The 27,816-nt window shown below is 41.0% G+C and overlaps 1 protein-coding gene and 1 long non-coding RNA gene across 10 annotated transcripts in view; one reads left to right on the top strand and one right to left on the bottom strand.

Moving 5' to 3' along the window:
* Window positions 1–27,621, bottom strand: part of AGPS (alkylglycerone phosphate synthase) — a 77,440-nt gene extending 49,819 nt beyond the window's left edge. The window contains exons 1-4 of one of the 9 annotated variants that reach the window (XM_058839386.1): window positions 27,489–27,621; window positions 25,681–25,895; window positions 17,235–17,300; window positions 10,940–11,039 (exon numbers count right to left, since the gene is read on the bottom strand). In XM_058839386.1, the coding sequence (XP_058695369.1) occupies window positions 10,940–11,039; window positions 17,235–17,300; window positions 25,681–25,873 (359 nt within the window). In that variant the 5' untranslated portion in view covers window positions 25,874–25,895; window positions 27,489–27,621. Of the gene's footprint in view, window positions 1–645; window positions 891–10,939; window positions 11,040–17,234; window positions 17,301–19,288; window positions 19,329–22,884; window positions 22,934–23,733; window positions 24,281–25,680; window positions 25,896–27,353 lie in introns of those variants that run through there. The other 8 variants (XM_058839383.1, XM_058839385.1, XM_058839384.1 and 5 more) reach the window with 8 other exon arrangements.
* On the top strand, window positions 116–11,178 carry LOC131579450 (uncharacterized). The gene is made up of 3 exons (XR_009277715.1): window positions 116–336; window positions 9,653–9,699; window positions 10,958–11,178. It is a non-coding gene; the product is annotated as an uncharacterized LOC131579450 (long non-coding RNA).
* Window positions 27,622–27,816: the final 195 nt, after the last annotated feature.

Here is a 27,816-nt window from a genome sequence, read left to right as displayed (position 1 = left end):
TGTTTGTTTTTCCCTGGTGTCATGTGACCTGACTCCTCACTACTATAGGCAGCAACAACCAGTAAAGGTAGTTAATAGCTCTAAAATTATTCATATCTAAGAAACTTTTGTTAGAGCATAATGTATGAGCATATTCTGCCAGTATTCACATGAGTTGAAGGTTTCTGTGAACAGGATAGGACTGAGAGACCAGACACAGACCTTGCTCTTCACATGTGCTGCATTAGAGCAGCCTCAAAGTATTTTACAAGTACAGAATTTCTCCATCACATCTAAAGATGTGATTGAGTTGACCATGAACGACTTTTAACACCATCCCACTTACTACAGAAACAGGTAAGAGGCTGAACACCGCCTTCTTTCGGTTTCCTCTAGTCCCCAGAGCGGTGAATGGCTTCGGCGCATCACCCGCGCCTGGGATCTGCCTCACCCTGTCCCCGCCGCTCCCTCCCGGCCCGCCGGAGCCCCGCTCCTCCCGCAGAGCCCACATGGGGCCTCCCCCGGCCCCGCCGGCCCGCGCCCGTCCCCGGCCGGCAGGAGAGAGCTGTCAGAGCGCGGGCGGCCCCGGCCCCGGCCCCGCGCTCCGGGAGACCGCCCGGCCCGACCCCGCCGGTGCGGCCCGCGGGGACCCCCGCCCGCACCCACCGCTTCTTCGGGATGGAGCCGGAGGCCGGCCCGGCGGAGCCGCCCTGCGCCTTGCAGGGGCTCGGGGAGAGCGCTCCCCGCCCCGGGGCCCGCGGCGAGCCCCGCAGGTGCCCGGAGATGATGAGCAGCCGCCGCCGGGCGGAGGACGGGGAGCCGCCGCCGCCTCCCGCTGCCTCCCCGGCCGCGGCCGCCATCGCTTCCGCGTTGTGCCGCGACCGCCGCCGGGTGAGAGGGCGCGCGGGCGGAAGGCGCCGCCCGGCGCTCCCCGCGCGGGCCCCGCGGCACCGCCCGCCCCCCGCGCCCCGCGGCCGCTCGCTCCCGTTCCCCGGCACGGCCCGGCCGCGTCCTGCCCGAGCCTCCTGCCTCGGCAGCGCTGGGCTCGGTGAGCAAACCACAGAGAGAGAGAGAGAGAGAGAAAAGGCGTTTATCAAAGATTTCCCTCCCCCGGTGCTGTAATTACAGCGCCTCTGGGTCGCTGAACAAACTTGAGAGAACACAAAGGTGTCCTTTAGAGATCAGGATTGCCTAAGTTAATGATGAAATGCTAATTAATGGCAATAGCATAGGCGGGTTACTTAAGAAATAGGTCGGTGAGGTGGCAGATAATCCTACGGGTGTTGCAGATTTTGTCATCGCTGTTGATAGGGACACAAGGCCGTGGTGAGTGCCGGGCTGCCGAGCCAGGTGCCTCTCTCTGCCCGGCTGTCCTAGAAGGGAGGATCCACGTCCCGGTGATCTGCTCCTGCAGTAAACCCGCACCACGGAATGAATGCTGACTGACTGCTGGGAATGCATCCCCTTCTGTAGCTGGGATAGCCATCACTGGGCCAATCCTTGCAAAAACTGACAATCCTGACCCTATTTGGGCCCTGTGGGAACATCTGGCATTCACTTTGTAGCATCACTTTGAAGAGGGAGAGGAACTGGCATTTAAGGGGAAATACAGATTTGATGCCAACCTCAGGTGTGAAAACTGGAAACATTTTAAAGTAGAACAGATGAGAAGAGGATTTTTTTCCCATCAGGGAATGAAAAAAAAGCTTAATAAACGGAGTCCTTTACAAAAGACTAAGGAAGACGGGTTATCTGTCTTCAAATATGTAAAAGACTGCTACGGAGTGAAAGGAAGCAATCAATCTGCCCTTCATGTCCCAGCTAGGTTGGTGAGAAGTAATGAGCTCAAACTGCAAGATATAACTTCAGTATTAGCATTAGACTACTTTCTAATGGCAGTGAAAATGAAAAACTGTTGTAGTCTGCCTAAGTAGAGAATAAAGTCACCTTCATTAGACAGAGTTAAGAACAGACAACATACATCTATCAGACATATCATTATGAGCAGTTCTGCTCAGGGCAAGGTGATGGGCTAGATGACCTGCTCAGATTAATTCCAACTCTTCCTCTATGACATGAAGTGTCTCACACTGTTGAAGCCTACTCAGTCGTCACACGGGACCTACTTTCATGATCGGCTTTTGCCACTGAATGGCACTGACCAGCTTTTTGGGAGTCCTGAAGTGGGTTACTGGGATCTATGTGATGACTGATACTTTGATAGTGGCATTTTTTTCTATCGGTGTTGTCTTATTCATTTCTTCCTCAGATGCTTGTTATGTATGTGAATAAAATCCTGTGAAAATGGATAAAACTCTTACCCTCTTTCAAACCTCTTTTAGAGACCTGTTTCTACCATGACACTTCAACATGGTACCTTTCCATTAACTAAGCAGGAAGTTCTCCAGGGAGCAGTATGCACTGCACAAGCTATGAGACTTGGGCTCTGTTCCTTACCTCACATGCAGTATTGGTGCTTCTTTGAGTCATAGCTCCCTGTATATAAACCAAGCTGTCCCTAGAGAGACTGGTCTGAAATACACCATGGACTGTGTGACAATGTAGAACCAACTCCAGTAATGCCTACTGATGAGAAGGAGTTCATAAAAGCCACCCAGGTGTTATTATTGTTTGTTTTGCTTTTATTCTCACCATTGTTAATTGATTTTATGCCCTTTGTGTACTTTGTCTAGAAAATAGTCTGCAGTTTTCCTGGGGCAGTGATTGCACTAGTTACAATGGGATCTCAACCTTAAGTTAGGTTTCTCGTATTAGAGGAACATAAACAGCTGTTGTGGCAGTTTGATAGTTTGGTTATGGAGTTAAATTTTCCCCCTGTGAATAATTTGTATACAAGTTTCTGGATTAACTCATGCATACCCACATTTAGCTGTCTGTAGGGAACAAACATGGGTCTCGACTGAATTTCCATTCACTTTGTTTACTGAACTTCTGGGTATAGCTGGGGGGACTTGCAGTCACAGTTACCTAAAACTTTCCACATTGCTGAACGCTGCCAAAGAGATACTAAATCCCCTGTAGTAGGCTTCAGATTTTCCTAGAATGTTTCCTTGTATCCCAGTCACTCTTAAGGAACAATAATGAGTCCTTTGGTCATTTATTTGATCCTAATTGTAGCGTTTCACAGTAAAAAATTGACCTCAGCTAGAATCTGATAAGTAATATTTGTCACCACCTCACAATTTATTTCTCAAAAAAGTTCCAAATTAATTTTTAACTATGTGTGTGAATGAAGATTTAACTGGCAATGCTAGAGACGTAGTGGTATGATTTGGAAACTATTCAGAGCCTTGTCTTTTGCAGAGCAGAGGAATAGCTGAGTCACACCTCATTTTTGTTCAAGAGGGATCTTTTCTTACAATAAGAATGCTAAGCTCCTGCCAGTGCACTGCATGCAATCCCTGCTTACCTTGGAAGGATGGCAATCTTCATAAAACACAGCAGTAACATGTGCTGCCAGATTGTGAGGTCACTGTTTCTCATTTGCCCAAAGTGAACCACTGGCGTGTTTTTAAAAATTATATCTAATGTAATTATATAATTCATTCTGATAAGCAGTAGTGCTGAGAAGAAAACTTAGGGAACAATATTTTGAAAGTAGTATGTTGTGACACCAAAGAGAACATAGATCAGTAAAAATACCAGCAGATCTATAATGCAGTAGTTGGAAGTATTCTAACTGCTGTTGAGCCAAAGCAGCAGCCTTTACCATTCCATGAGCTGTCCTTCCCACAAAACTGAGTGCATCTGTAAGCATAAGTGAGATGCCAGCTCAGTGTAACACCTCATGTCATCAAAGGCCTGCATTTCCAGAATTCTACACATTGGCATTTTCAAGAAACATAGTTTTAAAGCCAGTTAACAGTGTAATACAAATTAAAGTTGCCAAAGTATTTTAAACTTTCAGAGATATCTCATAATATGGTGTCTCAGAGTTCCAGTATGCAGTGGTCCCATAGGAGACCACGGTGGGAACATGGCCTCAGGACAAACATTTGTATCAGGTGCAAAATATTAATTGATGGGAAGCAGCAAGTGTACATACATCTGGGAGAGAAGGTAAAGTACAGTGTTCAACCTAAACTGTAGTAAAATTTTTGAAATATTTCAAAGAATTTTTATTGAAACATGAGAAAGTTCCCAGTCCTGGCAGGAAGCGCAGTGCTGCAATACATGTCTGTGCTATTCCTTTACTGACTAAATAGCAGAAAAAAGTTGTGGGATTCTTTTTGTTTATTTTTCATTTTAAAGTTACACAGCTTTGAGCTACAATCCTTATTTCACCTCACTGCTTCTGAAGGCAACAGAATATTATCATAATACTGGGCTTTAAGAAAATAGACATAAAGAAGCCTTTGCTTTCTAGAAAAATTAAAAAGTAGAAATTAATTTTTTCAAGACTTAATTTCATGGTGCTGCTTCCAAGGTTTATACAGAAGGAAACACCTGTTGAATAAGGCATGTTCTAGATGTTCTCGCTTCCTCTCGTTCAACCACTATTAAGATGTGATTGATTTATTATCTAATTATCTAATGTATTAGAACACCTTTTTGTTCTGTACCCTGTGCAAAAAGACACCGCCTACAGAAGAGGTGGGGCTTTGGCTGCCCTAGCTTTAGAATGGGTGTGGGACATCCAAAGCTGAATCATGGACTCAGAAGAGGCTGTTGAGGCAATAAAAGGGGGAAAAAGGCATAAGCCCTTGAAATAACCTCTGGATTAGTCATTTTTTCACCAGATAGAAACAAAAAACAAGCCTACACACATTAATGAGCATGTCATTCAACAGCAAGTAATTCATGCTCTGGAAGGAATTTTGTTGATACAGAATTGGCCAAGAATTTTTCCTGAAGTAGGCAATTTCTCTAAGGCCTACTTAGCTTTGTGTCACTTTTATAACATCAGCAGAGTCCCTGGGAAAAAGCACTGCATTCATCCTTCAATCCATCCATCCACTACCAGCTCACAGTGCTATGAGCTCAGCTTGTTGGCCTTGGTTGTTGGCCACAGAAGAAGAAATGCCCAGGTCTCAGAGCTTAAAGCTATGGAGAAGCTGGCAGGACCACAAGTCATTGGCAAGGATCAGCCTGGATTTGAAAGGTTACACAAGGATAGGAGTGATAATAGGGAAAAAGTCGTAAGAGAGAGCATGAGCCATGAATGAAACCTCTAAATTAGCAATATCCAACCAGAAGCTGACTTCTTTTTAATATAGAAAAGGTTAGTGTATGTTCTCTTTAAACAGTATGTTCTCTCTTTAAACATTAAAAAAATGCAGATGTTTTTGTACGTGGTGGTCAGCTCTCTCCTGTTAAAGGGAGAAAGTGTAAGAAGAGCTCAACTAGTTCAGCTGTCAGTCAACAAGATGATCTGAAAGCTTAGAAATGCTAGAACTTAAAAGTAAGTCTGTATCTATACAAGGGTGATCCCTGAGAATCAAATACTAAGTCATTGTCCATAGTATATTTAAAAATGCTTATAGGCTCCTCAGTGAAACTGCTGTGACTTCGCTAAGCCTTCCACTGGTGCTCCAAAGCAGAGTTATTAGTGATATATTTTTACTATCACTCTACTTAGTAACTCCAGACCTGAATTTTCTGTATACCAATTTTGCATGGAAGAAAAATACTTTCTAAATTATTAGCTGTATGCAGGGATAAGTTTGTGCATACCTCTGTTCAAAGCCAGCAAAGCTGTTTGCCTCTGCAAACTGAATGAGATGCATCTCTGTTTCTTCTGATTACTTCTGGTAGTCCCACCAGTTGTGCTCTGTCACTGGTAGGTGTCACTAGTGGCAGGTGTGTTTATCAATGTACATACTTTGCAGGTGCACAGTGGACTCATTTCACCTTCTTTGTTCTACTGTAATGACAGTCCTGCTGCATCCAAAAACTAAGGGAAGTGAGACAAGCTTCACAGAAAACTCTGCATAGAGATGTAAAAATCTGCCCAGTTTCAACTCTTCCACAGTGTATGTCAAAAACTTGTCAAGAGAAAAAGCTTTCATATTTACTTTTTGAGTCAATTCTGTAAAACCAAATATAGTTACCACATATGTCCTCTCATGGCTTGGTCAGTGAAATTAAGCATAATTTGACATTTACAATTAGCTTTCAAGGTGCATCCCAAAGGAGATCAAGTGCACACTTTTTTACTGCCCTAAGACTTGCTCCATTTCCCCTTTTTTTAAGAGAGCTGTCAGTTAAAGTGAAATGTAGCTGCCCAGCATGACAAGTCAGCTTTGTAGAAACTATTTGCCTTTACACTTTCCTGCCCGTTGCAATTCCGGTACACCTGCATTTTGGTGACATTATCTCATGACTATTCTCAGTTCTCCATATTGGAAAATAGATTATATTACAGCATTTTGCTAAATTATCCAGTCTAATGATGTAGTTAGATGCACTAAAATTTACATTAAATTTCTCCCAATATGCTGCAGTTTCTCAGAATCTAGAGGAGAAAAAAGAAATTGTGTAATAATGGCATTTGCTTAATTCTGTATTTTTCTTGTTCATGTCCCTAGACATATTGGTTCTATTAACTATTGTTACTCCTAAGGGTATATTACATACAAACTGTATTGTGAAAGAGAATGTTGCTTGTGTTTTACATAGAAACTCAATCCTTGTATATGCTTTTGAGAAGATTATAGGTAATGACAAGAGCACTACAATTTCTGGATGAGAACAGCATCTCAGAAGGAGGCTAAATACAAGGGCATGAAGAGGGCTGATTGTACTTGGATGCAGTTTAAGTCAGTTGAATTTTTACTTCCTTAATTAAAATATAAAAAAGGTGTTGATGAAAAAAGCCTAGTGTATTTGTACAGTTCTTGATTCTTATTACAGAGTTCTTTACTGCTGGGATAGGGACATTTATCAGGTAACTTGGCAGAAATGTTTGACATATTTCAGTTAAAACTCTAACATTTAACTGTTGTAGCTGACTCACAAAAACGCTTTCCTGGATCAGATAGCCAGGCATCTTAAGAAACAAATCAGCTATTGCAAATTCTTGGTGTTTAAAGAGAAAGAACATTTTGTTTTAGTGTTTATTACATTTTAAGACAATTCCCTAAGTATGCTCTAGGGAATACTGAGGTATGCAACATCAGACACACAGCTGAGCAACATAATCATGTAAACATCATATTTGGGACAGGCAGAGTGTTTGAACAGATAATGCAAAAACTTCCCAAATGGAAGCTGACAAATAATTATGTGACTCTTTATAATGAACAAAACACACCTGAGGTGTTTGATTCTACTTCTAGGCCTCCCTTCACATAGTGCCATTGGTTTGATAATTTTCATGTGAAACAATGTCTTTTTGCTTGCTTAAAACAATAAGTTTTCATGATCTTGAGGAAACTAGATGTCAAAACAGAATAAAGCATTTACTCCTTAGATTAAGCCTGTCTCAATAATTCTTGTATCATATCATATTACTTGATAATTATCTCCCACACAATAGTAAAATTGTCCTGTAAAGGTAGTGACTAATGGCAAGTCAAGATTATACAACTTAATAAGAGGGAATTTTATTAAACAGCTGAATTTCCAGGTGCTTTGTGAAAATGAAAGGCAGTTTACTCTGAGGCATCTGTATTTGTTCTGATATATGCAGGCACCCATATCCTTTTTATAAATCAGATGCATAGTCTTTTAACACACAGCTAAGAGTGGAGACTATCACTGTCATTTAAGGTCTGATGGGGAAATGGTTAGGCTGAATCCTGATGTTCTGCAGATTTGCACTTTATGCACTAAAGTACTTTAAGATATGCTTCCCCAAATAGCCACTTTCTCCCATCCCCTGAATTTATATATTTTTTCAGCCCTGAGTGATATCCAGTTCCTTCTTAGTCTGTTCCCCCAAAGTTTCTCCTGATTTCTAGTAATTTGGCTCAAATTCCCTCTGGACTGCCAAAGCAGAGGTGCTCTCCCATACGTACTGAAGAAATGTAGGGGACTAATACAATTCATTTTGAGGGACACACTTCAGAATGAAGACATTGAGGAATAGATGAAAAGATAATGAGAACAGATTAGGTGAGAGTGTAGCAGAGTGTGGACAAACACACACGGTGATATTAGGTATTAATGGTCCCTTCATATGCTGTGCCAAGAGGACACTGAGCACCCTAAGCAATTACATGGCAAGATAATGGAGGCAAACTGAGCATTTAGAAATGGCTTTTTTTGAGCTTGCCACAGAAAGCTTTGCCAGGAGACTGCCAGTGCCATGAACATACCATATTCTGTTGCCTTGTACCGTGTTTCTTTTGTATCTCTCCTGTTGCTCAAGGGATGGAGAAATGGGAAGGAGGAATTGCAGTCAGCAAAAGAGGAACCAGTCATAGAGCTGTGAACAGGGAACTTAAACACAAGCTAGTAAGGCACATCATCCACCATGTGGTGTTGCACTGGTGGTCAACCACAGCAGAAAAGTAGTGATTTAATGGTTTACGGGCAGCTAAATTATCATTATGCCAGTACTAGGCCATTTGTATTTTGTTTGGGGCAGAAGCATGAAGCTTCCATAACTTATTCTCCTATTCCTTGGAATTGGATCTAAGTTGTTCCATTCTGCCACTTCTGAGATTGAAAGAACAAAAGGAGGAGGCAGACTGAATTCTGAAGAATGAGATGAGGTAGTAAATCATGGCAGTTTTAACAAATGTAGCTAATTCTATCATTATGTGAAACAAAACAAATGTTGATTCAACTCTAGTTTAGGCTGGGGCAGTCAAAGACAGCTGAACAGAATATCTGAATGTGTAAAAGTAACATTTCTGCTCAGATGCAAATCTGTTGTTGTTTTTAAAACACAGTTTTAACATCAGAATGCTGGCGAAAAGGGTTGATTTTCAGGATTTTTCAAATTACAGCACAGTATATTAAGAGAAATGAGTGGCAATTTATCTGAATATGCAAGGCCATAAACTGGAGCAGTTCAGCAGCTGCTCCACACACAGCTAAACTGTCTTTGTGATGAGAGAGAGACCCTCCTGGAGAAGAGTAAAGTGGACACTCATGGGTAGAAACCATTAAAAAGCATCATTACCTATAAGTAAGCAAGCACTGCTAAAGCAGACAGAACAGTGAGAGTCACTAGCAAGCAGCCTGGCTGTCTGTCTCCCTTCCTTACGTTTTTAGAAATACCAGCTATTTGTTGATTTTAGCTTTTTAAAATGTTGTTTCCTTCCTGATAATGATGTGATTTGAATTCATCTGCATATTTGATTTTCGCCTTGTAGAAGTTTAATTAAGTATATACAATTAATGACTGGCGCCGGCTTATCCTGTGGAATTTGCAGCAGCAAGACACCTTAAATGCTCCTGGTTCTGCTGTCTTACCAGACCTGAGGACTCCAGTCTCGGGCTCTGTCAAGCCAATGCTGTTTTCCAGTGCTTTGTTTCAGTAGAGAAATGTGGCACATACAAGGGACAACAAAGGCAGCTCCTTTTTTGAAGAACACAAAATAGATTAGGCTGGTCTCAGCTGAAAAGGATGCCATCAATTTAGACAGCAGCCTGCTCTTTCAGCTGAAAACACGGGAAATGGAGCAGCACAAATGGGTGAACTGCTTGATTCTCCAAAATATTTGTGAGATAATTAATCTCTGCTGCTTGCTTTGTTTGATAGGGGACCAGCTTACTGCTCCATTACATGCAGTGATGTCGCTGAAGAAGGTAGGCATTTTCAAATGAGAGAAAAACAGAATTTATTTTCTCTTTAACACAACATTCTTTGTGTGTTGAGAAGTGAAAAAACAAGCTGTCCTTGTGTTCATGGCTCCTCAGCGCTGCAGCGCTGGAAGTTTAGGGGCAAAGGAACAGTTGTAAAACAGAAAGTAGGGGCAAAGAAAGCAGTGCCAGACTTTGAGGGGAAAGTACTACTGTAAATATACCTAATGACCAGGCATAAAAAGAGGTACTAAGTGATTCCTCATGCCCTTGTGAGCTGAAAGCAGCTTGGTGAGAAACCTCAGGGCAATCATTCCCAAGCTTGCTGGAACATCAAGACTCTGGAATAATAGTGTTGGCTCCCCTGCTAGAGCACTCCGTCCTGGCCTATGGATGCACTAGCTTTAAGAGGGCAGTTAAGGAAAAGAGTACAACCTCATGACTGAAGGAAGAATAAAACCACAATAATAAATTCAACAGAGAGAGAGTTAGAAAATTGAGACATTTATCAGGACAATTATCTTGCTGTGACAATGGTAGCACTTGCTTGGACTTCTTGGTACAAAGCAACTTGGGCCAAAAGCATTAAAACTGCCTTACTCCAATTAGAATAGCAAGTTTCAGCTGAAATTGAGACTGTGACTCCTGGTACATAGGAAAACAAGACAGAGCTAAAATGACTGTTTTTGAGCCCATAATCTGAGTCTTTCTTCTGTGTTTGAATTTTTCCTTAAATGGCTAGGAATCATTTCTATTTTATGGCTCCAATAAGATGTTTAAATTCCTCATTTAGTGCTCAGTACATCATTCAAATTCTCCAACTCACAGAGCAGAAAGCACTGCTTTTGGATCTTCAGTGGCTTTTATGGAAAGCTTTTTAGCAATTATTTTGTAATCAACTGAATTGTGTATTTATATATCAGCAAAGTATCTTCTAAACACTTTTGTTATAGTATCTAAATAGATTTTACTACAGCTTCTAAGCAGTTTCTAAAACCCATTAAAAATTAAAATGGAAAAATTATTTGCCTCAGATTTATTTTCTGGGTGATACTGTGTATCCCAGAATTGCCAAGTGTTTCTGCCTTCCGTAGCTCTTACTTGAGTTGTATGGCAATGTTGGCTTGAACATTTTGCCTTGTCAATCTTACTTGAGATTTGAGTCAGTTATGTTTTGACTGGGTTTAAAAGAAAATATTTCCAAATTTGGGGATTTTTTTACCCTTGATTTCTCACTCCATCTTACCTTGTACGTTGCTTCCAGGACTCTTCAAAATGTACCAAGTGTTGGAACAAGACTCTGGAGTGAGCTGCACAAGCATCCCTCAGACTTCTGGAGTGCTGGCCTGTAATGAACTGATTTGAATCAGTGCCTCTGTGGCAAATTTTGTGTTCAGCCCTGCAAATCCCTGCAGGAGGTTCCAGCACAGGGCCAGCTGTGGGTCCTGGAGTCCCCAGAGGCCACAGACATCCCCATCTCACATTCTGAAACACAGAGGCAGAAGCTGGACCCTGAGACCTGGCGACGTCTTTTCATTTGACCTACTACATCTGGAGACAAGTATCTTACATAAACAGCATCTCTGTGTGAGGGCCATTTGAAATTTCATGATTCTGAGTTCTGATCTAAGGAGATGTGGAAAGCTGAGCAGGGTGGATTAACAAGACATTTTCTGATCTGTCATAGCCTAAATGTGTCATTGGCAAAGGACTGGAAGGTGCTGTTTGTGACCTTTGCTTCCAAATGCACCAAAGCCCAGCCTTCCTTTTACCCAGCAGATGGCCAACTGCTCTTGCTAACAGAAAATAAACCTAAGCAGAGGCTTCCTCACTAATGTTTATAGCCCTGCAGATGGACACTTTAAAGGAAAGGCAGTTTTGTTAAAAAGTAAAACAAAAACCTATGAAACTTTAAATTCAGGACCTGTTATTTTGTGCTCAGCGGTAGAGCTCCTTTTTCTTCAGAAAAGTATGCTTGAGTAATAAATTACATGCAAGGCCTCTGGGAAATGTAGTGTGTGCTCTAGGGATGTGGGGTAGTTTACTTCTGATAGGAGAGCCAAAGACTGCAATAACAGACATGGTAGGCTTTTTACCCCGGAAAAACTTAGAAATATTAATTACAGGATAAAATATAAATAAACGTTTTGAAGTCAGTGCAGCTCTATCTGCCCTTCCCTGATGCTGTTCTTCCTCTGAGTGTTCTTTTATTTCTCAAGGATACTGCTGGTTTAGCTGGACCCAGCCGCACACAATTTTCCCTAATGGTTGCAATTTTCCCTAATGTTTGTGACTTTAGGTGGTCAGGGGCACTCTTAGATGGGAATGTGAAAGTCTAAACTTGAGCTAGCATTTTCTCCAAAGTGCCAGAAGCTCAGACATGGTACTGCAGCATGTAGTAACTCATCCAGAGGGGACAGGTTCAATTCACATACTTAGAATTATCCCTAATATTTTGTCTCCCACCATCAATTTCTGCTGGTGGGTAGTTACCAAAATGGGCCAGCTGATGGATAGGCATCTTCTAGCATCAGTGGAGGTCTCACAGTGACAAAATGAACCAGCTAATGGAAAGCAAACTGGAAATGGAAACAACAAACTTTCATCCATTCCTAGGACATTATGCAATCTAACACATTATGACAACTGTTGGCAGACACTCAAAAGCTGCAGCATGGGGTGTTTGAGAGACTTGGAGTGACCAGTCACAGGCTGTATCAGCCAACATCTCCAGGAGCTGAGGACACAAAAGGCATCAGTTCTCCTCCCAGACCTGCTTTTCTTGCAGTAGTTTTCCCTCTTCTGCTTTCCCCTAGTTTTTGTAACTATTACAGCCACTGCTATTCAGTCACCAGGGAGGTAAATGCACACCCATCAAAGGTTACAGTAGAGCAGAGATTACAGAAAACGCTTTCCTACCTAATTTTATGTAACTTCTAGCAGTATTTGAGTTACTGTTTTATCATTCCTCATATGTAGCCAATTACCTTTTTCTATCTGAAAATCTCTTGGCTAATAACACAGCAAAGGATATAAAGTAAGGAAGTATGACTCTCCATTAGAAAACTAAGAAGACTGGCAGGAGTCTTATGGGTAGATAAAGTAAATAAAATAGCATTAACAATCTTCTTAACAAAGCATTCCAGATTTTGAAATGACAAAGCTCTTTTCAATAAGCTTTTTGTGTTACTTAAACACTGTGTTGTGCAAACAGTTTTAATGTTCTCCTGTTACTGAGCAGGAGGTTATGCAACCAGGCCGCAATACACACATTGCTTTTTGAAGACAAGTTCATAAAGCAGTAAAGTATTATAAAAGTATTGTTACAGAAGCAAAAGCTCTTTCAAGTCATTATAACTGCTCATGTCACAAGAAAGGGAGGTTCTTTAAACTCTGTGTCATTGTATATTATGCATTTAAGGCATAAAAAAATGACCTTGGGAGACAGAAGTTCCGTTTGCCTCAGACAATAATGGGTGCCACAAGTGTTTGCCTTTCAGAGGTGGCAAATAATACTGTAGGTTAGCATACACAAGTATGTGCACATGGGCTACGAAATGCCAAACAGGTGGAAAGAAAAATCTGTGGCATGGAAAGCCACTAACTGAGGCAAATGTCTGAGCAGGTAAGGCAGGGAGCACTTCTGTCCCCTACTAATGTCCTCTGCCATTTTACCTTGGCATCTATTACCTTGCTAGGCTTTTACTATTTTCTGCCCTGCCCCAGGTGTCTCTAAGCTTAGTATTTGATTTTTCACCCTTTTCCCTATCTTTCTCCCTGTGCTTGTTTCAGGCAACAACAACTGCATGGAATAAATCTTTGGGGTTTTATAGAGCCATTTTCAAAATTGTTTGAGAGTGCTCCTACGCATTTACAATAATAAACAACAAAAGAAAGAAGCTAAAACTAATAAGAACATAACAAAAAGGCAGAGCTAAATACTGTTACATACAGTGAAAGCAATTGGAAGTATGAACATACAAAAAAGGCTTCTTTCAATAGCATGTTATGAGGGAATGATCATTTTTAGAGAAGGAGCATGCAGTACTTATTTCATCCACCAAAATGTCATTGGTTTTGTGTTTTGAATCCAGTTTTGAATAAACACTTTGGGACAGAAATGTTAGATTCACTTTCTTCATTTTGTAAGTACATGTCACTTTAGGTCCACCTGCAGCCAAGTGCCCAGTCCTCTGGTGAGCACTGGAGCACATTCAGTGATGGTCTAGTTATGTTCAGACCATGGCTGCTCCAAAGTGAGAGATTCCAGCTAAAAATATGTCTTCACTCTTTTTTATCATACCCCCTTTTGGCAGAAGAGAAGCATTTAGCATAGAACTGCTCTGGGAACTCCACACCAGCTCAGAGGTTGTCTTGAAATAGAGCTATACCTTGGAGTCTGTGTTGGACCTTATAACTGGAAGAGAGAGTGGCTTTGCTGTGGCAGAATTTTCTCTGTAGCCTTTTTCTTTTTTTTTTTTTTTCTTTTTTTCCCCTTTTTTTCCTGGTTTATGCACAAATCACTAACTAAAGGGAATAGATCCTTAGAACAGATGGATTTAGAGTTATCAGTCAGACTTGCTATTTTAATGACTATTTAACATTTTACAAGGAAGAGAAGGAAATTACAGCAAACATCTTTTGACAGCCTTGCAGATTCCACTCATATAGCTAGCTCCTATTTTGTAAAAAGCTCTGTCTATATTGTGCATTTTTATATTATCTAGAACTTCAGGACACAAGATGGCAGTGCACATACTAGTGATTCAGGCTTCGAAATGCTCCTGCTATTTAAACTAAGCATATAACATTTTATTTAAGCCTATATTAATCTGATCATATAATTGTGGTATTAGAAATAAACCTAAAAGTATCTGTCAACAACAGAAACAAATGCAATTTGCCAATAAATGAGTATTGCATGAACAAGTGTTAGGTAAAGCTTAATTCAAGATTTTATTGTACACAACAACACTCTGGAGACATTAAAAGCCTCTTATGAAACTCCTCAATTGCAATAACAAGAGGGTATCCCTTTATGAAGGAATGGAAGCTGGCTCAGTCGTAAGAGCTTCCGAGCAAAATTGGCTGCTGGGGAAAAGCACATAAGAGAGCTGGCAGCCTGAAATACGTGGAGAGCTCAGGGCTCTCGGAGGAGTAGTGCAGACCACTGAAGTGGAACAGGCTGAACAGTATCTAAAATTGAACAGGTGCCTTTCTGTGAAAAAACTAACAAAGCGGACAACTGTTTGGCATGACAATTGAGAGAAAAAATATTTCCACTGAGAGGCATCAAATTAGGGGATAGGTCTCTGGCTGAGGAGAAAATTGCTTAAGGAACTGTAAGGAGTTGAACCTTTCCATGTGTAACTTCAGAGGAAGTTCATTCAGAGCCTCTCTGGGCACCAGTGGGTAAAGAGAACTGCAGTAACAAGCTTTCAAGGCTGGTACCCAGAAACCTCTTTGGTTGAGTTGAATGCTGGAATTAGAAGGTGTAGCTAAGAAGTTTTGGCTGCCTTTCCTATAATTTGGTTCTGCAAACATGGTCTTGGTACATAGTAAAAAGAGCCCTTAGAAAAACAGTAATATTTCAGAGTATAAAATAATCCCCAAAGTCATTATCCCTATGGGATGTCTAATGCTGACAAAATTCTAGACTGTCCTCCTTTCTCCTGAGGAATGTTCAGGTGACTTTGCCTCTCTGTACATAAAGTCATGGTCCTAATGGGCAAGTCAGATTGAGCCAGGAGATCCAAACTCAGCACCAAGGCTCATTATTTCTGGACACAGCTCTTAATTTCACATAGTTATTAGGAATTAGATAATGAAAAAATATATATTTATCTCAAGCAGGTGTGATACAACTATTTTCTATTTTTCTCTCCAGAATGGTAATATTTGTTATCGTCTGTTGTACTGCACCATGGAAATCCTCCCATTGTGAGTGGAGATGAGTGTACTGAGCTTGACCGGTGTTTTTGACAGAAGGTGGAATTTGGGGAATCCTGGTCCCTGAGTCTACTTTTCTTGTGGTCATTATCTATGAGTAAAAGTATCACCATGTTCCCAACCCCTCAATCACAGCAGCTCCAATGAAAAGTAGTCAGATTTTTCATGGTGGGCCACTCCTCTCGTTACAATTGGCCAGTTGCTGTTTGTTGTGGCCTTACATTCCCACACATAAATCACTGGGTTAATACTGGGACTTCTTTTCCCTCTCTCTTTCTGTGTTTGCATAAGATTGAATTTGGCATTGATTCAAATAAAATAATTCAGATGCCTGGTATTTTAACTATGGATGGGTGTGGGTTCATGACTAAAATAAAGTGTATCACCTAGCAGTTTCAGTCATTTAGTCTATTTGTCACAGTAGATTACAGAAAATGTGGCATGCACAGAATTATGTATGCACTTTTCAACCATCTAAAATGGAGGATAAATTGAACATGTCATGGTTCTAGGAGAGTAATTTATATTGAGTACAAGCTGGGAAGGGACTAGAGCCAAAACCTCAGATCTAAATTACTTGAGTTCCAGGGAAATTTTAATCCAAATAAAAACTTCAGAGCTGTTCATTATATAATTAAGTAAACCAACAAGAGACCATATCTCAGCACTCACTCCCAAGCTAAGGAATTTACCCCAAAACTGAAGTTTTGTGGTTAAGTCCACAGATGCTTAATACTGACTGTGATCACTGTATGGAGCTACTGCCAACTGTCTGTTGTAACCACCCCACATGTCTCTTTTGGCTTTGCATATAACCCTGTTCTTCATAAATGAACTTTTCCAGCCTGATAATAGTTCCTCATTGAAAGTATGTTATGAGGACTCACAAACCCATATTTTTTCATGCATGGACCATTGAAGTTGGTCTCATTGTCTTCTTTTCATTGCAGGTGCCACCAATAATGTCTCAGGACTGAGGAAAAAGGTAAACACTATTTTTTCTTGCTGCTTCTGCATGATCTTCCCGATAGTCTGTTTCATCTTCTTTTGCCTCTAATCAAAACCCAGCTATTTTTATCATGGCAGTAGTCAGCCCATGTAGACATTCAGTGAAATTCCATCTTTAGGTAAAACAGTTCTTACTTTTCTATTCAGAATCACTCCTAATTTGACCTTCTTTTACCAGGTATAACCAATTTCCACCACATCAAACATAATCTACCCTTTTCCTACAATAAAATGTAGCTGTAATACCCCACCCCAAGATTAAGTCCTCCCTTCCCAGTATTTTACAAAAGCACCTCTTTGACCTGACCCAACACAAATCAAAACTAATGTCTTTCCTGCAGTCCAAAATAACTTCTTCTCCCCAGAATAAACTCTTCTCTTGACATTAAAATGTAATGACCCCCACAAATTCAGGAAGTCATGGTGCAGCAGAGTGACTGTATTCCTAAAGATACTTTAACCTTTTCATTCACTGCAAGCATCATCCTTCTGCCTGTTGTCACAGGCAGAACCCACAACGTAAAAGGTGAGGTTTGGACTAAGAGGGATGGAGCAGGAAATGTTGGCAGGCTGGAGATTTTTACCTTCTGGTCCAGCACAGGCACACAGGTTCCAGCTAAGGCTTGAGAGCTGATCAGAGCAGGCAGTTACTGGGGGAAAGGATATTGGGGGTTATCACTACTGCTCATACATTCCCCAAGTAAATATTGATGGTCATAATGAAAGTAAAAGGCATTATATTTAACGTAAAAAATAATGTGCCTGTGAAGCCTGCTGGCAAATGGTATCATTGAGGCCAAGTGCTTAGCAGGATTCAGTAAAAGGTTATACATACATATTCATACATTTGTGAGGGGAATTAGATAGGACCTGATAAAAATTCATAATGGATATAAATGTTCACAATTCAGGGCATAAATCAGCCACCAGCCTGAGGTTAGAAAATAACTTCCCCTACAGTCAGGCTATTACATAATTATCAATTATACTTGCAGAGGGGCGAAAGGAGGTTGAAGAATAGGGCAATTTCCTCAGAGACATCTGGGAATTACTATTGGCAGACAACTAATTTAGATTTTATCTGGTATGGAAGTTCTTATTACATCAAATAATGTAATTTAGAATTAAAGCATGTGATTTATTTTGTATTTTTTATTCTTCATGTAATCAAGTTCATGCCTAAGGGTAACTGCAGGCCTTTCCATTACAAGCCAGCCTAAGTTAGTGAAATTCACTGCGCTGTGTTTTCTCACCAATTCTCCTTAAAAACATCTTCACATTTTGCAAGGAAATCAGGAAGATTCACAGCAATTTAGTTTATCAAAGCTAACCAACTAATACAGCCAACTTATGATCTATATTAGCAGAGAAAAAGTTACATGTGTGAACTGCAGAAAAATCTAATTTCAAAAAGTTCTCATTTTCATTGTTTGCACAGTAACCTAATGAGACTTGCAAAGGTCCTCAACATCTTGATTTATATCATAGGGGCTACTCCAGGCCTACCTTTTTTGCTTGGTATTATCAGCTCACCTAAGCAAAAACTCATTGAACTCAAGTTCAATGGACTTGTTTCCATCAAGCAACACACCTCTAGCTCTTGTTGCACTTGAAAACAGTCAGTGAGCTATGTAACACACACTGCATGCTAAGAAAAGCAGCCTTTATGACCTTGCAAACAGAGTGCTTGACGGAAAATCAGATTTCTAATCAATTGATTAAGAAACTGCAAATGAATATAGGCAATCCTTTATGTTTGCTGCATTGGAAGAGTAGCTGCATTCTGCTATAGTTTCTGGAACACATGATACACTTATTGCAATTACAACATAAATTATCACCACAATAGATGTGGAAACCTGAGAAACATCAATTAACAAAACATCTCACCAATTTTCACAAGAAAAAGGAGTGGTACTTGGCATCAATCTTTCCTAAGCATAATTTCTGTTCCTAGTGAGTATTACTAGAAATATTGCACAGTGTTTGCTCAACATCTGGAAAGTGCTAAGGCCACAGTCTAAAAATACTGTGGTCTTATTAGAAAATTTTCACTGTGTAAACTCTGTAGAGTGTAAACTCTGTTCAGACAGATTCATAAAAGGAACGGCTGATGAGAAGGCAGCAGATTCAATGTAGTAGATTTTTTAAGAAAGGTTTCAAAGCATATTTTGTCAAGATTTAAGTTGAGAAATGCATTCCAGCTGGCTTTGCTGTGCAGGCTGTGAGCTGCCGAGGACAGCCGTGCCCTGCGTGCCCAGCTCAGTGCGGGTGCTGCAGTGCCGGAGCATTGCCGGCTCCCTGCCAGCTGCCCCCGCGTAACGCAGGGCTGCAGAAGCAGCGCCACTGCTCCAAGGCTCTCTAGGAACAAACAGGGCAATTCCTTTGAGCACAATTAGCTCTTAACAGTGGCAGCCTTATCAGCCCTGCAGCTGAATCAAAAATGAGGATTACAATCGTTTGGGGTGGCTCGTGTTGGGACCATTTGACACCAGTCTTCTGCCAGTCACATCTGCAGTTCTGTCTTGTCTCCTGCCTCCTCCTGTCCTGCTGCTGCTGACACCCTGCCAGCAGCAAGCCATTTCCCTGAGATGCTCTCAGGCTGCTTACAGCCCAGCTGCCTCGCTCTGCCACCTACCAAACTGCTGCTCCAGCTCCCACATCGGCTTCTCCTTCTTAAATGTAGTTTACCTTGTGCTGGCAACCCCAGCATGTACTGGGAACCTCAATACAGAGCTGCAAAGACAAAGAGCACATTGAACTGTGAGGAGATGCTTGGGCTGTGAGACATATAGGGGTGAGGGCTGTTTTGGTTTTTTTTAAATATTTTCAGCAGGATAATTAAGTAAAAATCAGAACACTGCTGACATTTACAATTGTACGTCTCAAAAATCTGCAAATACTGATGAAGAATTATAGATGGGGTGTAAAGAAATTACGTGCTCAAAAGTGGTAGTTTTGACCCAGAATAAGGCAAATTGATAAATAGTGTACAAATAATCCAACTAACTTTCAGTGAACAAATAACTTGAAAAGTATGAATTGGAGAAGAAAATTATGGGAAACTGTCCTTCTTAGCAACTAGATGTGAGTTTGCACAGGATATGGCAAGGCAAAAGAGCAATGTCATTTTAGACTCCACATGAAGAGCTGTAAAATCATCAGGTTAAGTAATTTTATTTTTAATTTAGGCCTAAAATATTCTGTTGTATCCCCAGTACTGTCAAAACAAAAAAAGATAAATGAGAAAAAATTCTGAAAAAGCCAGAAAACCAGTAATTGGCAGGAGGCCAAGCTTATTTGGAAATATGTGCATATGTTTAACTTGTCCAAACCTTTAGGGGGGATTAAGGGGAACTATAATAGTGGATAACTTCTTCTGGAACAAGCTACTCAAAAACAAAAAGTAGAAAAAAGTGGTTAGCAGGTCATGGGCTGCCAGAGATACTGACACTGCTTTGTTAGCTGCTGCTGCTGCTGCTGAGCAGCCACAAAATTATTCTGGTATCAGATCTCTAGAGCACATAAAAACCAGGATTGAATTTACATATTCTGAGAATCAAGCTAACGTTTTGTTTTCTCAGAAACTCACTCCCAGAGACAAACCTCCCATGTTTCTAACAGGTATTTAGATAAAAACAAGGCACATGGTCGAGTCCAGTGCTAGGGACCACACTGATTCTTTGATATTGCTTCCTATTCAAATACAATCTTCATTACTCTGGGCCAGAACCTGTGTGGCTGCTCCAGGAGCAGCTCCTGCAGAACAGATTGTTTAGGTTTTAGACTTGGTAATGACGAACTGCCTGCTGCATTAGCAGAATATATGGGGCATGACAAGAGGCTGAGGGAGTAAACAGTGTTTTATATTCCCATGTCATATGACAATCAGGAGGAAAATCTAAAAAAAAAAGGGCAAGAAAAAATTAAGGGTGGTAAAGCAGCCAGCTTGTCCCATTCTCTATGAGAATCAGAACAGTAAATAACATACAATCTCCCCTGTTAAGCAAACACTTTTTTAACAGAGGACACACAGAATGAAAAGTTACAAGATAAAGAAGGTATTCCCTAGAAGAAATTATCAACAAACCATAGATTAAAGACAATTTTTGTTAAGAGTTCTATTTGTATAGATTTAGTATGCTAAAATACTTTGATAGAACAGATATCCTACCAATACTTGTATTACCTCTTGCGTCAGAAAATGAAAGTCAAGGGGACCTCTGCATTATTCTCACTTTCACGCTTTCTGGATTTTTTTGGGGTGTGGAAGAGGCAACAAAAAAATCCATGAACAATTATAGTGTGCAGTTCAGAAAAATCTAGGCTCCTGGGAATGCTTGGGAATTTAAAAAGAAAGGCAGGCAGGATCTGGGTCAGCTCACCTATGGCATAATTGTATTCCAACACATGTAGGATAGTGGGGGGTTCAACAGCATATCAGACTTGGGGTTCTGACTCTAAAGCCCATGATGCTTTTAGAGTCTTTGTAAAATATTAATTTAGAGTTTGGCTTCAGCAGTTGAACTCACAAAACTTAAGTCTTTTAAAACTCCTCCCACTATATTCAATGCAATGCAGGCTGCATTCATTTCTACTCACACAACTGAACCTGTATTGTAAATAGTAATATATACAAGGTCATTAATTCTGGAATAAGTTCCTTTATCTATATTAGCATATTTCAATATTTATTTCTAGAACAGTCGTTCTATTCTAGATTTATTCTAGAACTGTCTTGGCTCCAGAAAGTCATAAAGTATCATCCATCTCAGGCATATTGATATTGTAGTTTGCCCTGGGTAAAACAAGCATTAGAATTCTAGTTTGACTGGGTGCACAGATCATATAATTTATTATTTGCAGATGCCAGGACATTAAAACTTTCAATTGTTTTCCCACCAAACTGAATAAGGCAGTTTGTTAATACAATTACCTCTGTATAATTGGAAACTAAATCAATGATGACTGCATGATTTGAATGCTACTTTAAATAATTTCATTTTTATGATGCTGTTTTGTTGCACATGGTACCACCAAATAGCTTATTCATTTTCCTCCTGACTGTGATTTGAGTTTGCGTATTTCTCTGTGATGGAAGAAGTGCGTTTTCAACCTTCTAGTTTTCTGGGATACAATGTGCATTGTTTTTAATTACTTAGGCTTACACACATTAACAGTAAAAGTCCACAGTCCACAGTGAGTGAAACTAGAGGGAAGGACTGCAGTAGGGTGGACTATAACTTCCCTGGAAGAAAAAAAAGCAGCCACAAGAGGTCTTTGGCAAAACCCTTAAAGAAAAACAAAATGTGGGGTAGACAATGTATGCAGAACTGAAGTGTTATGAAGGATTTCCCCTACTCTTTTCAGGGGAAGATACCTAGTCACTGCCTGTTTGCTTCTGTTTTAAAATATTTGGACAGGCAATAGGGAGAAGGCCCACAGACTACTCAATCTGTCATGGCCTGTTTGGATCGCCCAAATTCACAGGATAACGTACTTTGAAAATTAAACTTTATTTTATAAGCTCACTAGGAAAGAAAGGAAACATGGTGAAGAAGGGCTCAGTCCCCTTTGTACAAACTAGTCTAGGTCACAAATTCACTCATCACATCAGTCATGAGGTTTCTAACTCACAAGTTCTCTAATTCATAACGTGCAATTCATTAACTTGTAACTTGTGCACTTTGCATAGGAAAATACCTATCCAAGGGTGAGAGTGTTCATCCTTCCTCCATGGTGACAGTGCAGGTGTTCCCTGTGTCACATGAGAAGTACAAACATTAGTGTTTTATCAACACTGTTTTCATCACAAATCCAAAGCATAGCACCATACAAGCTACTATGAAGAAAATGAATTCTATCCCAGTCGTAGCCAGTACAATCTCCACACCTTATTCCCTACTATTTATATCACGCTCAGGTCCCATATTATCCTCATCAGTCACCTTCCTCTTCCCCATCCTTTGATATCTTCACAGATATCATTCCCTGTAAAATGTCCATAAAATGCCTGTGAAATGTCCATTGAATTATTTATTCCAGGACGTTAGGCTCCATCTGTTCTGGTGGTCACTCAGGACCAGAGAGCTGCTGTGCTGTGCGGAGTTACTGGGCACCAAAGCCAGCTCAGGTCACTGCTGCACAAGCCCCACTTCTTGCAAGGCTTGTTCTCCACTGGCAGTTGTTCCTGCTACAGTAATCCTATCACATGCAACTCAGATCATAGCTTACAATAATTTAAAGGTGTATCCATAACGGTCTCCATTGCTGGTCCCTTTGGACTCCTTCCCTTGCCTCTGCTCCAGTGTGGACTTATCCAGTCCCTTAGGGGTGGACCAGCTCCATTGTGGACCTACTCATGGGCCACAGTCTCTGCAGGGTACAGCTGATGTGGCCTGGCCTTCGGCACAGTCACTTTGAGGTACACCTCCTCCAGCACAGCCTTATCCAAGGGCCACAGTCTCTCCAGGGTGTACCTGCTGTGCCATAGACATATCCATGGCCACAGATGCTTCTGCTCCAACATGCTCTTATCCACAACCACAGACACTTCAGGTTGTCCTGCTCCTGCAGGGACTTATCCACAGGTCAGGTCCCTTCAATTGAAGCTGCCACTGGAGCTGCAGCCCAGGCCATGGGCCAGCCCAGGCACATTGCCATGGCTGTTATCAAAATGCTGCCAGCCACAGCTGGGTAGGATGATAAGCACTACAGCAAACAGCCAGAGTGAAAAGAAGCCACTAACAAGCTCTAGACAAAAGTGCAGCGTGGCAAGGACAGCACCCTGACAATTAATAGCTAAATAGCACTAAAAGCTATAAATTCAGTCTAGCAAACTCCGACCAAACCTGTCTTTACCTCAAAGCATTTGAGCCCCAAGTTGGTCACCAAAACAGGACTGTCATGGTTTAACCCCAGTGGGCAGCTTTGCCCCACACAGCCACATGCTCCCCAGTGGGATGGGGGAGATAATTAGAAGGGTAAAAATGAGAAAATCTGTGGGCTGAGATAAAGACAGTTTAATAGGGAAAGCAAAAGCCATGCACACAAAGCAAAACAAGGAATTTATTCACTTCCTACTGGCATGCAGGCATACAGCCATCCCCAGGAAAGCAGGGCTTCACTACAGGTATGGGTGACTTGAGAAGAGAAACACCCTGTCCAAACATCACCCCCTCCTTCCTTCTTCTCCCAGCTTTATATGCTGAACACAACGTCATATGGTCTGGAATATCCCTGTGGTCAGCTGGGGTCAGCTGTCTCAGCTGTGTCCCCTCCCAGCTCCTTGTGCACCCCCAGTCAGCTCCCTGTTGGGGCAGCCCAAGAAACAGAGAAGGCCCTGACACTATGCAAGCACTGCTCAGCAATAGCTAAAACACAGGGACGTGTTATCTTTTATCTGTTTTAATACATGGTTCTCAAGAAGTTTTCAACTTGAAAACAAGTTGATTTCTAAGGTTAAGTCATCAAGCTGTAACGAGACAGAAACTCTAACAATCACACATTCAAATCATATCAATGCCAGCTTATTCTACAAGATGAGACAAGTACCAGCAGAAGATCAACTGCTCCTGACTCCTCTGAGTCAAATTTAAAGCTTTCCTCAGGAAGATTAAGGTTTTATATTCTACTTATTCATATTAATCTATGAAGTCTTACCACTTCCTGTATGTCCGTGGCTCCCAGGAATGAAATCATAACCAATACTTAATGTCTGGGATGTGGGCAAAGGTTGTAAGCATATGGTAACTATTTCACTAGTCCTAGAGACAGGCTCTTCTCCATGAAGACATGAAAGAGCCAGTACTGTACTTCAGATTGTATGTTGATCTCATCTAACTATTAGATGGTAGGGATTAGGGAAGATGAATTCCAGCCATGGTGGCTGAAAACATGCCATTTTATGCTAATTAGCAAGCAGGGGTCTATGGTCCATCTCATGACTCCGTGATGTAACACGGGAACAGAACTTGTGTCACATATGATGCTAGTTTCAGGCTGCTTGATTGAGATCTCTGTAACACAGAGGATGTCTTCCTACCACTGAGTGAAAAATAAATGTTGCTTCACGGATTCCTTTTGTCAGTGTTCTTCTAGGAATATCACAGGGATTGATTTTAAAATAAAATTCTTTATTAAAAATGTAACATCAAAAAAACTCAAGATCCCACATCCTCAGAGTCACTTCTCATTACAGTTTCGGTCAAAATAGTCACTGGTTGAAAGGTCAGAAATTCAGTGACTGAAGCTGACTTGGCAAGTCAGGACTTGTCTCCCAACATTTTTCAGAGGTTTGAAAGTTGTTATTTCAACAGATATTTTCTTACATTGCCCTTTAATCTGAAGATACCAAACTAGCAAGTTTTTTAAAAGTTTGTTTTTCAGCAGTAGATGGCACTATCAAGTTTCACAAATATTTTAACATAAATTAATATAAAAATCTATGCTCATAAATTATTTTTAAAAGAACATGAAAATATATCAGTATAAATTCTGATAATGAAACAAATACTTTTCTATATATTACAATTGAGAAAAAAATCTAATGCAAGAATAGGAATGAGAATGTCTAATATCAAAATAGGCAACACGTAACTTTTAAAATATGTGTCATAAAAAGTTCTCTATCCTCTTTGTAAAGTACCACCTTGAGTTGTTCTTGAATATACTACTTCAGCTACTTTGAATTTCCCAGAAATTATATGTATCTAATTTGCATAAAAACTGTAATACTGCAATAATGAGTGTCAATACATCTTGAATAAGCTATGTACTTTTAATAAGGTAAACTGATCTATAGAAACAGGATTATGGCAAATGGAAAAGAACATTTGGATTTTTCTTTTGCAATCAAAAGTTTATACCTAACAAGCAGAGACTAGAGCAGTACGTGTAGGGCCAGATTCCTCCATGTATATTATTTGGAATTATATCCCAAATAAACTCCAGGATTAAAAAGACGTAATGTTAATTTAAAATATTTTCTTCAAAACTTTAGTATATAAAAATCTGTAAAGGGCAACTCACAAATAAATCTGTGTTTCCAGGTATTCCAGATAATCTGATGACACAAAATAACAGTATCACAAAAGCACTGCAGGTAATTTGTTTCAGAAGCTCCCAACGGCATACACCTCATTCCGCAGCAGTGTACAGCAGGAATAATCCAGTGCAATGCAGCATTTTCATTAAGCTGGTTTTTGGATGACTGACTTCCCATTAGAAATGAAGTGCTGGTCTGCCTGAGCATAAGGTGTGAAGATAAGGAAAGGGGAAAAGAAATTAAGTAAGGAACACAAATGAAATATATAGTCAATGCTCTTTTATCTACCCGACCAGAAAATGTCCTTGCCATTTTTTTTTCACCCCAGGCTCCAAGCAAGCATACTCTCCAAGCTCTGAATACTACTTCTGCACTATGATACAACCTATGCCAATGCCTAAGATTCACGCTTTCTTTTATTTTGTTTTCTATTAAATAAAGCATGCCTAAAAGACACTTTTATAGCTCCACAGCATTTTTCTCATGAACTGAAATTGTGTATTACTCCTTTTGTGCTAATGTGGTCTGCTAATTGTTTCTCTTATAATACTGAAAAAGTCAAAACCTGGTACTTAATAAAAACATAATTTGCAAGGATCTGGCAGCAGCTGCATTCAAAAGGTTTTTTTAACTTACTACAGCCCGTTTCCATTTCTCCAGAATCTTCAACAAGAGTACTTGTTGGGTTCACTTGGGCTCACTTTCAGACCTCAAAATAAAGTGGTACTACAAAAATAATATGCATATACTTTAAATTTTGCTGTTTGTTCTCCATTACAAATGATTCATTATCACCTTGCATTCTACCTCCATGGAATCAAAGCCATAGCATTGTAAGAGCTGCTTCAATATACCTAATTCATTCAGCACATCTCCTGCTTAGACCTCCACAACATGTTTAGTGGCTCCATGGATGTGCTTTAACTAAACTTTCATTATAAGGAAAGTTCTTCCACTACATCTTGTACAGTTATCAAATATGCATATAAGAAATCTACCTAAATTACAGGTTCTTCTTCCTTCCAAGGGATATATCAATTTCATATGATTACACACACAGCTGCAACATCAAGGTGCAAAGAGCTTCTAAATTATTCAAGATGTATCGGATTTATACATTTGTGCTATTTTTTAAGTTGTAAAGTCACAGTCTTGTGCCTTGAAGTGCAAACCTGAAAATGAGATCTTCACCCTAGCTCTGTTTAAATGGCACCAACAGCTCAGCAGCTGTGCATACCCAAAGCAGGGCCTGAGAGAAACTCAGGGCAGCGCTCTGGCTGAAAGCACAGAAACGAAACACCCGCAAAGGACTAGGGAGATTTCTCAGGTTTAGTAAGAGTGTCCTAATTCCACACTATTTGGTTCAATTAGTCATTGAAAGTAGTCTCAGAAATGGGCTCAAGGAGTGACCATCTGAAAGGTACATATTGTCATATGCCAGGCTACACATAATTGCAGCAGACCCTTTCCAAAGTGATATTCAGTGCACTGAATTGATTGACTGTTTGACTTTCAAGGGGAGTTCAGCTTGCTGAGTAATGGAATTCACCATATAGCGACAGGTGCTTTAAGATAAGACACGGCAATAATTTGGTAACTCTGACACGCGTAAGGATGCCAGTGTGCGGCCTGTCTGCTCTAAAGCATCCCCCCTTACCTTTAGGCACACTCTGGCACAGTACTTTGTTACTCCTGAGGAGTAGATGTGTCGGGGGCTGTGATGTGTTGTTTTAATGTGCGTTGCATGTTAAATAGCCGGAAAAGGTTGATAAAATGGTATCAGGACTAGTACCATTGCCGCTCGAGGGGAACCTCGCCCGGAGCTACCAACTCTGAATGTTTTGTGAGTGCCAACCCCGAATCTCCCGATGTTTGTTTCGGCTGGTTTGATGGCTCGTTCGATACCCCCTGCCCGGCAGCCGGCGCGCACGGGGCCGTTCCCGGGGCTCTGCCGTGCCTCCGAGCTGCCCGCCGGGTTGCCGGCAGCGCTCCCTGCTCCAGCGCCGAACTCAGCTCCTCCACTCACCGCCGACACCCGGAGCGGGGGCTGCCCCGGGGGGGGCGCGGGGCCCGGGGCTGGGCCGCGGGAGCGGCGAGCGCGGCCGAGGTGCCCGGCCCGG

The sequence above is a fragment of the Poecile atricapillus genome, chromosome 5 (genome assembly GCF_030490865.1).
Source record: "Poecile atricapillus isolate bPoeAtr1 chromosome 5, bPoeAtr1.hap1, whole genome shotgun sequence".
Lineage (NCBI taxonomy): Eukaryota > Metazoa > Chordata > Aves > Passeriformes > Paridae > Poecile > Poecile atricapillus.
Note: the sequence above shows the minus strand (reverse complement) of the source record. Positions and strands in the feature narration are given on the sequence as shown.